The sequence below is a fragment of the Salvelinus fontinalis genome, chromosome 19, assembly GCF_029448725.1.
Source record: "Salvelinus fontinalis isolate EN_2023a chromosome 19, ASM2944872v1, whole genome shotgun sequence".
In the NCBI taxonomy this organism is placed as follows: domain Eukaryota; kingdom Metazoa; phylum Chordata; class Actinopteri; order Salmoniformes; family Salmonidae; genus Salvelinus; species Salvelinus fontinalis.
Window position 1 is genome coordinate 1,784,218 of NC_074683.1, and position 14,885 is coordinate 1,799,102.

The 14,885-nt window shown below is 40.1% G+C and overlaps 1 protein-coding gene across 1 annotated transcript in view; it reads right to left on the reverse strand.

Moving 5' to 3' along the window:
• Nucleotides 1-13,843, reverse strand: part of mao (monoamine oxidase) — a 75,265-nt gene extending 61,422 nt beyond the window's left edge. The window contains exon 1 of the mRNA XM_055870325.1: nucleotides 13,616-13,843. Coding sequence (XP_055726300.1) covers nucleotides 13,616-13,667 — 52 coding nt within the window. The 5' untranslated portion in view covers nucleotides 13,668-13,843. The remainder of the gene's footprint in view (nucleotides 1-13,615) is intronic.
• Nucleotides 13,844-14,885: the final 1,042 nt, after the last annotated feature.

The window sequence follows — 14,885 nt, forward strand, 5'->3', positions numbered from 1 at the left end:
GACAAAGGACCCCTTGTACAACATTCTGATGAAAGATCAGCAAAAGTAGGACCCATTTTATGATGCTATTTCATATATCTGTCGAACATGTTGTGCTAGTCGTTTGCGCCCAGCTTTTGGGTACTCTCTCGCTATACCTAAGCTGGATGTCGTAATGAAGTTATTTATAGAATTCTAACACGGCGATTGCATTAAGAACTAGTGTATCTATCATTTCCTATACAACATGTATTTTTTAGTTATGTTTATGAATAGCTATTTGGTCAGAATATGTGTGTCAGAAAAAGTGTCAGAAAAATATCCGGACGTTGTGGGAAAAAGATACTACGTTAGCACAATGTATAACCACTGATTTCAGCTCTAAATATGCACATTTTCGAACAAAACATAAGTGTATGTATAACCTGATGTTATAGGACTGTCATCTGATGAAGCTTATCAAGGTTAGTCAAAAATTATATATCTTTTGCTGGTTTGTTACGATCGCTAACTTTTGCTACTGGGGAATGGCTTGTGTTTCTGGCTATTGTGGTAAGTGTCACGATCGTGTGGATGATTGATGGACCAAAACGCAGCTTTAGGAAAATAAGCCATCTTCTTTTATTTTTTAAAGATGACGAAAAATAAACACGAAACACTTAATACAAACTAACAAAACAACAAACGATCGTGAAGCTAATAAACGTCGTGCACATACAACAGGCTACAAACGTTCTACATAGACAACTACTCACCACCAATGAGAGCCTATGGCTACCCTAAATAAGGCTCCCAATCAGAGACAACCGAAATCAGCTGTCTCTAATTGGGAACTCATTCAGGTAACCATAGACTCTCCTAGACAACTAAACATACATAGACAACACTAGACACATGTACTCCACACAAACCCATATACTATACCCAACAACCCCTTTACCATAAAAACACCCAAAACCAACAAAACACAAACATTCCCCATGTCACACCCTGACCTAACTAAAATAATAAAGAAAACAAAGAATACTAAGGCCAGGGCGTGACAGTAAGCTAATATAACGCTATATTGTGTTTTCGCTGTAAAACACTTAAGAAATTGGAAATATTGGCTGGAATCACAAGATGCCTGTCTTTCATTTGCTGTACACTATGTATTTTTCAGAAATGTTTTATGATGAGTATTTAGGTATTTGACGTTGGTGTCTGTAATTATTCTGTCTGCTTTCGGTGCAATTTCTGATTGTAGCTGCAATGTAAACTATGATTTATACCAGAAATATGCACATTTTTCGAACAAAACATAGATTTATTGAATAACATGTTATAAGACTGTCATCTGATGAAGTTATTTGTTGGTTAGTTTGGTTGGTTCTTGGTTAGTTAGGTTGGCTTTGTGCATGCTACCTGTGCTGTGAAAAATGTCTGTCCTTTTTTGTATTTGGTGGTGAGCTAACATAAATATACGTGCTGTTTTCGCTGTAAAACATTTTAAAAGTCGGACATGTTGGCTGGATTCACAAGATGTGTACCTTTCATTTGCTGTATTGGACTTGTTAATGTGTGAAAGTTAAATATTTCTAAAAAATATATTTTGAATTTCGCGCCCTGCACTTGAAGTGGCTGTTGTCATATTGTGGCCGGCCTCGGGCTTGCAGCCAGAAGAAGTTTTAAGTCCGTGGCCAAATCTTTTTCATGCTCGAAGATCTGGTGTTATAGCTGCACTGTAGCAGGATGTTTCAGGTTGTTAGTGACCAAGAGGTTTTTATTTCAAATCCCAAGTGTTGTTACAGTACAAAATTACAGGTTATTTACACTAATTGAAATCAGAATACAACAACATACTGTCATTTTATAGAAATAACAACAAGTAGTATATATTTACTTTATTTTACTACAACGTTAGGCAAAGTGCAGAAATGTATTTTTGCCAATTTCCATTACACCAGCAGACCTGGTGGTGCAGTAGGAACTTCAGGTAGTTAGCAACCAGGTGGTTGTGAGATCAAATCCCAAGCGAGGTTGATTCCCAAGTATCAGCATACTGTCTACTAACACCTGTTATTAGCTGTAACTATACAGTAACTAGTTCTATATATCATATTTTCACCGTAACTAGACAAAAACCTCCAGGGGACCATGACAGAACGTTCTAAAAATGTCCTTGGGGATGTCCCTGAAACAAACCGGGAACTAGACAAAACCTGCAGGGAACCATGTGTCACGCCCTGACCATAGAGAGCCTTTTTATTCTCTATTTCGGTTAGGTCGGGGTGTGACTAGGGTGGGTAATCTAGGTTGTTTTATTTCTATGTTGGCCTGGTATGGTTCCCAATCAGAGGCAGCTGTTTATCGTTGTCTCTGATTGGGGATCATATTTAGGCAGCCATTTCCCCACTCTGTTTTGTGGGATCTTATTTATGTGTAGTTTCCTGTGAGCACTCCATAGCGTCACGTGTAGTGTTATGTTATCATATGTTGCTTCACATGCTATCACATGTTATCACATTAACTTCCCATTAAATCAAATGTGATTTCATGAGGTCACACACGATCACGTGTTCACATGTGAAATTCATAAGGTTTTTCAATAAGGGAGGAGTTGGCTAAACAGATCCAAGACAGGGCAAGACATAAGACCATAGGAGTTTCTACGGCATTGTCTTACAAGGGCCACTCATGCAAATGCACAAGCTTCTGCACACTGGTATACTTGGAACTGCTTACAGTTTGACACTTGTTTTCTTTTAACCTGGCAGGATTACTAAAGACAGCCAGCTGTGTGTGTGTGTGTGTGTGTGTGTGTGTGTGTGTGTGTGTGTGTGTGTGTGTGTGTGTGTGTGTGTGTGTGTGTGTGTGTGTGTGTGTGTGTGTGTGTGTGTGTGTGTGTGTGAACCTCAAAACATGTCAAAAGAGTGAGATGAGACTATTCTATCTCCCAGATAATGTGGAACGTTCTTTCCCTGGGCTCTGCCAAGACAGAACAGCGACACAAAACAAAAATCCAATACCAAGAACACAACAAGAGGACATTCTGCCACTGTCCTTAGGCCCTAAAATGCTGTGTATTGATCCGGCAAAGGGGAGACATTTACAAGACGTAAGGGCTCAGACAGTGATTGCCTTTTCAGATCTATCAAACAAAGCAGCTGTATCGAAAAGCAATTATAAGGAGGAGAGTTGTGTGAAATTGCATGTATAACAGGTCATGTCCGCAGGGTGGTGAGAGAGAGATTGAGAGAGAGAAAGTGGGAGGGAGACAGACAGAGAGAGAGAGAGAGAGAGAGAGAGAGAGAGAGAGAGAGAGAGAGAGAGAGAGAGAGAGAGAGAGAGGAAGATGGGAAGAAACGAGGAAGATGGGAAGAGACAAGAAGGGGAGGGAATGTGTGAGAGAAAGAGGGAGGGAGAGAATAGGGAGAGTCAGAGAGAGACCGATGGAGAGACAGCGAGAGAGAGAGAGAGAGAGAGAGAGAGAGAGAGAGAGAGAGAGAGAGAGAGAGAGACAGATGAGCCTCTTTTCCCTACATTCTGAGAAAAAAGGGTTCCAAAAGGGTCCTATGCAGAGGGATAAGGTTCTACCAAGAACCATATTCATCTGAACAAAGGTTCTTCAAAAGGCAAAGGATTCTACTTAGAACCTTTAACATCCTAAGAACCATTTTTGGAAGAAAGGGTTCTTAAATCATCCTTTGGAAGGAAATAATGATTTGTTGGAAGGCAAGAAGTATTGATTCAGAAGTAAACCCCCCATCCCCAGCATTTCTCACTCTACACAAAGATAAATAACATAGCTACATTTTTTTTAAACTAATACAATCTGTTAGTTGGACTTACAGTATGCCCCGTTACTGAGACGGTTGTTCCAGTTTAGATGATTTATGCAGTCTAAGTAATCAGTCTTCCCCACCCTGGCAGTCATTCTGAATGAAAACGGTCGTGGGTGATTAAGAGTTCCAATTGTTAGATATCCATACTCTGGCTGGATCCCAATAGGAAATACACATCACTTTGCAAGCATAATATGACTTGCAGGCTTGATGTGGCCAGGTATTTCCTAACACCACTGTGTTAGGGTATAACTAGCCCGTCAAAGAATGGCCTTATGATATATGCAATGTTTACTGTCCTACAAAGGCAAAACGCAGTAACTACACTTTTTGGTAAAAATTAAGTTAAAACTGAAATCTGGCTTTGTAGTATCTGTTTTATCTTATGACAAAGTGTACTGGTTCAATTATGTTCCGTTCCAGAGAAAAGGGAGTGTGAAATTTGCAGTAACTACAAAATCCAAGTAAGAACTGAGGCAAACAGCAATAACTGAAGTTACTGCACTTTGGCTTTGTTCCACCTTGTTGTGACTGCAGTTACCCGCTTTGCCATACAAAGGCAAAGAGCCGTAACCACGCAAACAGTGAAACGGAGAAAAATGGATTTAAAGTATATTTGCTGTCCATCCAAATATGTTGTAGACACGTGATAATGTATTATCTTACTATTAAGTTATTGTCTATGCATATCAACCATGACCACTGATTTGACCTGTGACCCCCTAAGTAAAAACAATAACCACTCAAAGTCAAACAGAAAAAAACACAAGAAAGTTGGAGAAAGACATTTACATTGTAGATACTGCACAAAGTTGTAAGTATAAACATTCTGCTTGATGAAATAGTCCTTACCTTATGGTTGAAAAAAATGCTTGAGGGTTACTACAATACAACATTAAAAACATGAAAATATAACTACATAAAACCATTAAATACAGTTGAAATGTAGTTAGAACTCACACATCAAACAGAAAACCAATAAGAAAGTTGGATAAACACATTTAGATTGAAGATACTGCACTGTGCCTTTGCATTACCCATATAGTTGTTTAAGGTCATACAAAGGCAGAGTACAGAATCTGTATTTTACGGGTCATAGGTCAAATCAGTGGTCATGGTTGATATGCACAAAAAATACTTCATAATAAGATGATACATCAGTGCATTATCACTTATCTACCTACAACATATTTGGCTGATTAGCAAAAAGATGCGTTACTGCTACTGTAGTTACTGCGTTTTGCCTTTGTTAAGTAATATACAGTTTAATTTTAAAGGATAATAAGGCTGACTGAACTGTTCATAGAGAGTTCTAGGAAGAACCCTTCAAAGATAAAAGTGTTCTTAGTAGAACCGTTCATGAATATGTACAATATATGCTGTATGAATAGAGTGTAAATTGTATTTTTGTTGTCTCTTGGTCTTTCCAATATATAACTCTTATTTAATGTTTAATTTAGAATTGAATGTAATATCATGTGTTGTTCTTGTCTATAACTGTTTTGTACTTTTTGTTTATCATGTATTTGTATGTTTTATGTGGACAAGAGGAAGAATAGCTGCAGCATGTGTGGTAACTAATGGGGATCCCAATAAACTAAACTAAACCAAACCAGGAAAAAGGATTCAACCTTACTGTGTTTGGTCCTTGATGTATTGGTGCACTTTCTCCCCTGCCCCTGATCATCGATCAGATCAATCTATCTATCAATTATTCACAATGAATCATCTTTGTATTAGAGTCCCTGCAGTACACTTGAACCTCTCCCACAGCTTGACTGCCATTATCTAACATCCCATTATCTAACATCCCGTTATCTAACAATAAAGAGCTCATATGTCAGTGTGGACTCATCAACCACCCTATCTATAATATTCCCTCTGTCTTTCCAGCTGTGCAAACAAGAAAAGCTATCAATTAACTTTTACCATTAGATATATCGGTAGTGTATGTGCTCTACTTTATTTACCTGCTATAAATTAATGTTTGAGATGTTTCTTCGAGGCTTCAGCTGTGTCTCTCTCACCCTGGAAACAATGGCAGCTATGGATTTGAATAGCTCTCTCGCTCTCTCTCTCTCATGTTTGTCAGAGTGATGAGAACACCTGAAATGACTGTATATTGGCACACAGAACACTGTGCCCTCTTTAGAGAGGTAGTCAAGTGAGATCTAACACACATTCTTTAGTAGGTAGGTATAAAATACATAGAGCCTGCGCTTATAATCTCCAGGAAGTGTACCACGCCCATATTTATAGACATAAGACAAGCACTAAGTTCATGATGGCGCCGGTGGGTAGGGCTGCCGTCTTATTGGCCCTCAACCAATCATGCTATTTTGTTTGTTTTTTGGCGTTGTTCGTAACTTGTTTTGTACATAATGTTGCTGCTACTGCCTCCTATGACCGAAAAGAACTTCTAAACATCAGAACTGGGATTGGAGAATTTTATGATAAGCTGTATTCTTCAATGAGTCGGACGCGAGGGATATACTGTTGACACCCGACCAGGCCCCGATCCCTGTGATTCACTGGAGAAGGAAACGGCGATTCCGAGGCAAAAGATCAGGTTGCCTTGTGAGGACCAGGCGTCGAGTGGCTATTCTGCACTTGCCCTCCGTTCTGCTAGCTAACGTTCAATTGCTAGAAAATAAATGTGACGAACTGAAAGCACGTACATCCTACCAACGGGACATCAAAACTGTAAGATTTTATGCTTCACTGAATCGTGGATGTTGTATTCGGCCCATGTGACAAATACAATTTTATTTTATTTGCTTTGACCTACTACTAAAGAATGTGTCTTTACATATTTAAGTTTTCATTTTTATGAAAGACTGTAACACCAGGAAATCAGCTCCAAGTGATTTTAATTCAGGAAATCTGTTCCCAACTATTCCCACACATAATAGAGAGACACGTGATTTTATAGAAATGTAAGCAAATTATTGAAATTATGTTTTAGTCAAATATGTTTGGGCTTCTTGCGGTCAATTTGCAGTCTACAAATCATTTGTAATTATGTTCCGGCCCCCCGACCAGCCACTCAAGAAAAAAATTGTCTAGTTGATGATCCCTTCTTTACGCCCTGAAGCCCCTGAAGATGTTCTGCAAATCCTTTGTATAAACAGTACTGTAGCTACAATACTGTAGATAATCCTAACCCACACCTGTTTTATATTGTGTTCCACAACACATTGACTGCAGGGCTCTCTGCCTCTGCTAACACTAATACAAAAGGCAAGCTGGAGTTGGCTGGCTGAAGGCCTTTGGAAACATCTACTGAGTCTTGACCCAGAATTTCTATTGAGTGTGATGCAATTACACAGCCACTTAACTTTTACACCAACGTTCCAGGGGAAAGGTTCAGGAGAAGGGGAATCCAGCTGCTTTCTATAAATATCTGGCCCTCAGTCAACAGCCCAGTCAAACCAAGCCTGCGTCCAAATCGCTAAGCAGTGTATGTCAAAGCAGTGTGCCGATACCTGTATTACTTTATCAGAAGCATGTGATCAATGACATCCGAAGCTTAATTTTGTCAAACAACCACCTTTTTGATTTGGTATTGGTTTCAGTAGAAAACAAAAAAGGATACGGCGTGTGGGACATCGTCTATAATTATTTGGCTGGTCTAAATTATTTTCACCAGCAGGTGCCACTAGTGTACACTGTGTTGATCAAATCCTTGAGTAATGAACCTATTTTCGACACAATTGGCTGGAAAGTCCGAATGCTTCAGAAAGCTCTGTTTCTCCATCACTAGTAAATAGTGGACAGAACATACAGGTTATTTCTTAGTTAGGTTATTGGCCTGGAGGCATGGTTTAGTAGGGGCTTGGCTTTCAAATAGTTTTTTTGGGCCACCCATGAGAGTAAACGTCACCCCGGTTAATCTGTTTTGTTGTATTGTCAACAAATGTTACGGTTGAGCACTGACACTTTTGTAGCTTAATGAGGTGTATACAAGTTGAATTCCTCAAGTGCCTATGTGTATCCCAATGTTTGAATAGTTACCACTTTGTTATCATATTTAAATAATAATGTTATTAATTGCATATTAAAATATTGACTTATAAATGAGAAACAATTCTAAAAATCAACCTGCAATAAAGCATGCTGGGAAATATGATAATGATGGGTTCTAGTTTTGGTTTAACACTGGTTACTAACACCAACACCGGGGTTATTTTACACCAATGAGTGTTAATTTAACACTTATAGAGTTAATTTAACACCAGCATCAACACTATAAATGTCTCTTTCTCTCTGGTTTGGTAACAGTCTGTGTTAAATGTTCTCTACACTCTCGGAATTAGTGATGACTCAAGGAACCCTGGAGATCCTCAAGGAACCCCTGTAGTTCCTCAGGGAACCATTGCTAGTCAATGGTTCATATTTGCACATTCGGTTTAGTTGAGGGGTTCTTGGAGGAACCTTTAATGGTTCAATGTAGCAACATTGAGGTTGAACACTGACAGTTTTGTAGCTACAATGAGGCTAACAGAGGTGTCTGAGCTCTTCAAGAGCCTATGCATATCCCAAAGTTGGAATAGTTACTACTTTATTCCTCTTGCTGCTCTGTAATTATTAGAATAATAAAATAATTTGCAGTGTATGAACTTAACATGATGAACAGGAATTACATTTACGCTAAAGGGTGGCCAAAAATAACTATCTGAAAGCCATGCCTCCAGTCTGATGGGCTGCCCCCTCTACAATATATGATCAAAAAGGTAAAAATGTGAATCCCTCCCATCACAGGGGTTCTTCTGAGACCATTTTCAGAGGGGTTCCTTGATGAGCCCTTTTGAACTGGAAAGGTTCCGCCTATGTGGCAACCCAAAAGGTTCTTCCAGGTGACATGTAGACTACTGGTTAGAGTATTGGGCCAGAAACCGAAATGTTGCTTGTTCAAATACCTGAGGTGCAAGGTGCAAATATAATGATGTGCCCTTGAACAAGGCACTTAGCCCTAATTTGCTCCAGGGGTGCCATGACCCTGTAAAACAACACATTTCACCTCACCTATCCAGTGCTGCTGCTAGCGCCCCTGGGGGCCAAGGGGCTGGTGGCTGCATGATGAATTGCAGAGGACAATTTGCAGCAAGAAGAGAACACAGCTCTCCACTGCTCGGTACATAAGGAGAAGCAGAGAGAGGGGGAGGGGGGGGGGGGGGTATTACCCCCCCCCTCTCTCACCCTCCCTACATCTCTCTCTCTTTCTTTCCTTCCTTCATCCCTCTCTCCTTTGATTAGAGACAGTGATTGAAATAAGTGTGCCTCATTTCCACCTTCTAAAGGGCAACAGCACAGACAAACAGAGATATTTAAACCTTGTCCTAGTGTAACTGTAGGAGAAAGAGAGAGAGATAGAACAAGAGAAAGAAAGAGAGAGAGCAAAGTGTGACACACTATGATTCATATGTAAACCTGCAGAGACATGCTTTTATAAATACAAAGGAGTAATTAAGAAATATGTATTTCGCTATTGCAGAATAATTTTTCTCTATTATTCTGTCTATTGTTGAATATTTATTGCAGAGGTGGTGGATATGCTTAAGACGATGCTGAGTTTACCTATAAGGTTCGGGTTTGCAGGCAATATCTTAATGCTATCTATGTTTCCAGGCTGTATCACAACCGGCCGTGATTGGGAGACCCATAGGGCGGCGCCCAATTGGCCCAGCATCGTCCGGATTAGGTTTGGCCGGGGCAGGCCGTCATTGTAAAAAATTATTTGTTCTTTGCTGACTTGCTAAGTTAAACAAAGGTTAAATACAAAAAATAAATTCAACATAAAGTGATGAAAACTCTATTCCACTTCAATTCAACCCTGAGACAACCCTCTCTATGGAGCCCTCTCTATGGAACCCTCTCTATGGAGCCCTCTCTACAGAACCCTCTCTACGGAACCCTCTCTACGGAACTCTCCTTTATTAATCATAGTCATTCACAGACAGGCCAAAATACCTCTCCGAAACAACATTTAACAGCGTAACTGATACATTAGGCTGTAGTACGGAAATATGATTATACTGGATTTGAAACGACAGTATGTGATTCACTAACAGGAACACTGGTGTAGCAGCTGATAAACTGGTTTTAATCCAGATATTTAACATGGTCTGTCCTATTAGGAGTTGAGCTCTTATTGACTGTCTGCCAGCACTGACTGACCTAAATCAATGTTTCCAAACTCGGTTCAACACAGGTTCCACTTGTTGAAAGCTGTAATAGCCCTGTGTGACACTTCCTCAACCAAGACATTTGACAGCTCTTGTTCTGTCTCCAGGAAAGAAAGAGTTTACTTACTATTTATTACTCACCACTCAGCTTCTACAACTGTAGAAATAAAATGGGTTCAACCTAGCCAAGTCTGGAGTTCAGACTTAGAAGGCACCAGCGGCGGTTAGTGCCGTTTAAGTTGAGGAAGGACGTAACATTTTTTTCATGAACATGGCCTTATTTCTATTACCACATTTTGGATGACTGTCATTCATATTCCATTCACCCAGTTAAATGTAACACACAATTGGTTTAGGCTACTACATGATACTCTCATTTTCCCTGTACCCATCATGAGGTTGCTACAACCTGGCCTATGAATGAAAGTTTACAACATAGGTGCACACAGGTCGAGAGAAACATTTGAGGTGACAGACAGGGACACATGGACAGACAGTGATACATTCAATACCGCCTTTCACACTCTTGCCTGCATATAGTGTGTAATCCTTAGTCCAATAGTTGCAAACGAGAGTTTCTATTGGACAAATTCAGGTATGTTTATGCCCGTTTGGTTCCGTTTGCTTCTGTTTAAGAAACGTTTTTCAATGAATACATCACTGATCACGCGTAAAAACAATTCACATTCATAGCTGCCAAATTGTATTCCTTCTCGCATCTATGCACTCTCCTCCTCTCACCTTTTCCCTTCGCTTGTAGACTTCAATGCACAACACATCAGCTGTATGTGACCAGGCAAAAAAAACTTTCTAAGCCAAACCATATCATAACCGCTACACACAGCCTACATTGTTGTCACCTGCTACAATCATGCAGTAACCTTACAGTGTTCAGTCAGTAAGGGTCTATAGCAGGGGTGTCAAACTCATTCCACGGAGGGCCTTGTGTCTGCAGGTTTTTGGTTTTTCCTTTCAATAAAGCCCTAGACAACCAGGTGTGGGGAGTTCCTAACTAATTAGTGATGTTAATTCATCAATCAAGTACAAGGGAGGAACGAAAACCCGCAGACACTCGGCCCTCCGTGGAATGAGTTTGACACCTGTGGTCTATAGTGACGCCTCTAACACTTAGATGCAGTGCCTTAGACCGCTACGCATCTCGTGAGCCCCTATCTAGCCTTCTCTTGCTTCTACATCATTTTGGAATAAATTCATTTGTTCAAAACTGTTCAACTTTCTCTCTCTCTTTGAGTCAACTACTCACCACATTTCATGCACTGCAGTGCTAGCTAGCGGTAACATGCTTTCAGTACTAGATTCATTCTCTGATCCTTTGATTGGGTGGACAACATGTCAGTTCAAGCTGCAAGAGCTCTGATAGGTTGGAGGACATCCTCCGGAAGTTGTCATAATTACTGTGTAAGTCTACGGAAGGGGGTGAGAACCATGAGCCTCCTACGTTTTGTATTGAAGTCAATGTACTCAGAGGATGACAGAAGATAGCTGTCCTCTGGCTACACCATGGTGCTACCCTACAGAGTGCTGTTGAGCCTACTGTAGACCTTCATTGCAAAACAGCGTGTTTTAATGAATTATTTGGCGACGTGTAGTTATATTTAGTGTAGTTTTATCTTAAAAGGATATCTTTTTTAATGTTTTACAATAAAAAAATGATCAAATTCACTGAGGAGGATGGTCATCCCCTTCCTCCTCTGAGGAGCCTCCACTGGAGGGCACATGATTACAGACATTGATTCAGCCATAGCATACAGTAAGCATTATTTTCCACAATTTCATTGGCAACAATATTTGAATGCTCTAATCCAACATATTCCATGTGGGAGGTGATATACTCTCTCCAGGTGCAAAGAGAATGTGAAAAATCGGTCGATGTGCCTTTGAGCAAGGCACTTAACCATAATTTGCTTCAGGGGCAACGTAATACTATGGCTGACCCTGTAATACAACACATTTCATTGCACCTAGGTGACAATAAAAATATATATTATTTTCATGTTACGGGCAGTACCTGAACCCTGGTTTCCCACAGGAGAAAACAACTTCTTAACCATTTTACCAAGAGAAAATTCCCTGTTGGGCCGAAGGTGACAGTGATTATAAAGTCGCAGGTACTGCATCATGAAACCGTGAGCCTGACTCTCGTCCGCTATATATAATATTGCTAATATTGCTGTTATAGTATTCTATATGCAATCCCTATTTAAGTGGATGCTTACTCATAGCATTGATGCTTATAAGGCAGACTTGATTTTTATTGGGACTGTACAGCCCTCTATGAGGCTACACCCATACAGCTATTTACACACAGCAAATGCAAAACACCACCAGCTAGCCGTATGCATTATGTGGGGTTAGAGTCATCACACAGTCAGACTTTCAAATCAGGACACAGCTTTATGTGTGAGATGAGATGAAATCACGATCAGCAACTCAAATGACATATCAGGCAAACTGTGACTGCTAGTTGTGTGAAATGCTGACATGACAAATAAGATAACTGTTGCATACAGGTGTAGGATCTTAATTTGACCAGTTTCTCACAGCAGGAAATGTATCCTGCAGCAAAAGGAAATGTGCATTATTGTATGGATTATAATTAATGGAAATGTGTATAGGGGTTGATGCATTTTTTGTTAGTGCAAATCAAGTCTGACATTTTAAAATGGAAATTACTAACTTTTAGTAATTTTAAACCACCTTTCAGTTTTCTCAATGTCATTCAATTCAGCATTGAAAAAAGGGTCAAGTTAAAATGTGCTCCATCTGAGCCAGTGTAAACACAGGTCAGAGACCACTATAACACAATAAATGCGTTAGATGAATCCTTTTCGTGTTATTCTATGTCTCTTAAAGGGAAAGTAATCCAAAACGCATTGAAAGTAAACTGATTACGTTACAGAGTTTGGGGGTAATCCAAAAGTGATGTTACTGATTACAATTATGGACAGGTAACACGTAACTGTAATAGATTACATTTGGAAAGTAACTTACCAACCCTGTATAAGGTAAAATAAGGCTTTTAAAGTTTGTGACTGTGATGTGGAGAATTAGGCTACAGCAACCCTAGTCGGAAGTCAAATGTCATATAGCCTATACTGCATGTTCATCATATCAAGTGCATGACAGCAAAGAATAGCACGAACAAAGATGCTCCAGTTGTTAAATTGTAACCACTGTTGTTACAATGTTAAAGAAATATGGTGCAACATGTGCATTTGGACACTCCTACTACAAAGCGACATGTTATCAGTCGATGTAGCTTCACGGAAGAGACTATCTACAAGCAAAGCAAACGCAGATGAACTGAAACTGCACAGTAAGTCCATATTGATTAAGAATAACGCGTATTGAATCATGGCCAATGTAGGCTATATGCCTCTACAATAACAGCGCACATTTATTGTCTGACTTGTGGGCTACAGTGTTGCACATTTGTGCTGCAACAGTTGGCCACTTACATAAAGCAATGTGGCTGCTATTCGTACAATATCATATCACCCCGAGTTCCTATCGATTCCCTTCCTCGCAGTCCATTGTAATATTCCCAGTAGTCTATTTACTAACTGCAGTAAATTGTTTGGAAGCTTCCCTTTAAATTGCACGTACCTGATATTCCTCCTCCGATCACTATTACGTCGTATGTGTTCGGTGCTGTCATGGTGTTGTTTTGCCGGTCTCTCTCTTTCTCTCTCTGTACGTCCGCTGCCTGCTGTTCGCTCGCCTCGCTCGGTGCTGGACGCCAGGCGGACAGAGGATCGCATCTGTATTAAAAGCGGAGAGACAGGCCCACTTGAGCCGACTCCGCCTACGGGTTGCAGCCTAGCCTACTCTGCATGATTTTATTCTGATGTCAGGGGTGAGAGAGGGACCATACATGCTCTTTGTCCTAGAACGACACCTGCTCCAATAGGCTAGGCCTACTGTAGTATAGAATTTGGACATTATATACTGAGATAGGGTAGTGTGCTTGCATGCTTAGTAGCAATGTGTTGTTTTGCAATCCTGCACATGTAGCCACTAATCCTGTAAAACAAGATTACAGTTACAGTATCCATGATACAGTATCAGGTGTTGATGTGTTGCAGTATCAAGTATGCTAGGTTATGGAGGGTCAGTTTAAAGTCATTGGTCAATGGTCACTATAGAAAGGCTAACATTATAGATGAGTTATTATGCATGGACAAGTAATGACTGAACATTAGTCTTCATGACTGGACATGATAGCAATTAGATAGCAAAGCATGAGCTAAGTGACACCATTAAGTTATGTGTGATACATTTATAAGTTGTTATTCATACTGTAAATCATAGGCTCTATAGGCCTACAGCTGTCCATATAAATGTATTTACAATTTGGATTTAGTCATTTATGTTGCCCCCTTGTGGAAATATTTGGTCATCAAAACACTGAATAAATTGCCTTTTTACTCTCTGATTATGAACCTTTTACACTGCCATGGGGTCCAAAACAACTTCCAGCTAACTGAGCCCCTTTCTCTAGCCCTGGCCCAGCCCTGGCCCCTCAGTGACAGTAGATCTTTGGGGTAACTAGTTGAGGTGTCTGTGGACCTTGACCTACCGCTATACTAGCCTTTCATAGGGGATAACAATGAGCATGTTGTGCAGTATAGAGCAGTGTAGTGTAGAATATAGAGAGTGCGTAGGCAGAGATCTGTGTCTTAGCGAGTGTCCAGTACAGTGTATTATATGATCCATAATGGGTATATTGTGGTTAATCATATAATCTGAGTTAGATCCCATATGGTTTAAGCTAGTAAAGTGCCATGCTGCACAGTAAATTCTCCAGTGTTAGAATCAACGTTGAAAGAGTGGGACCATATACACACTGGAACCAGTGTTAACACTTTGTATTCAG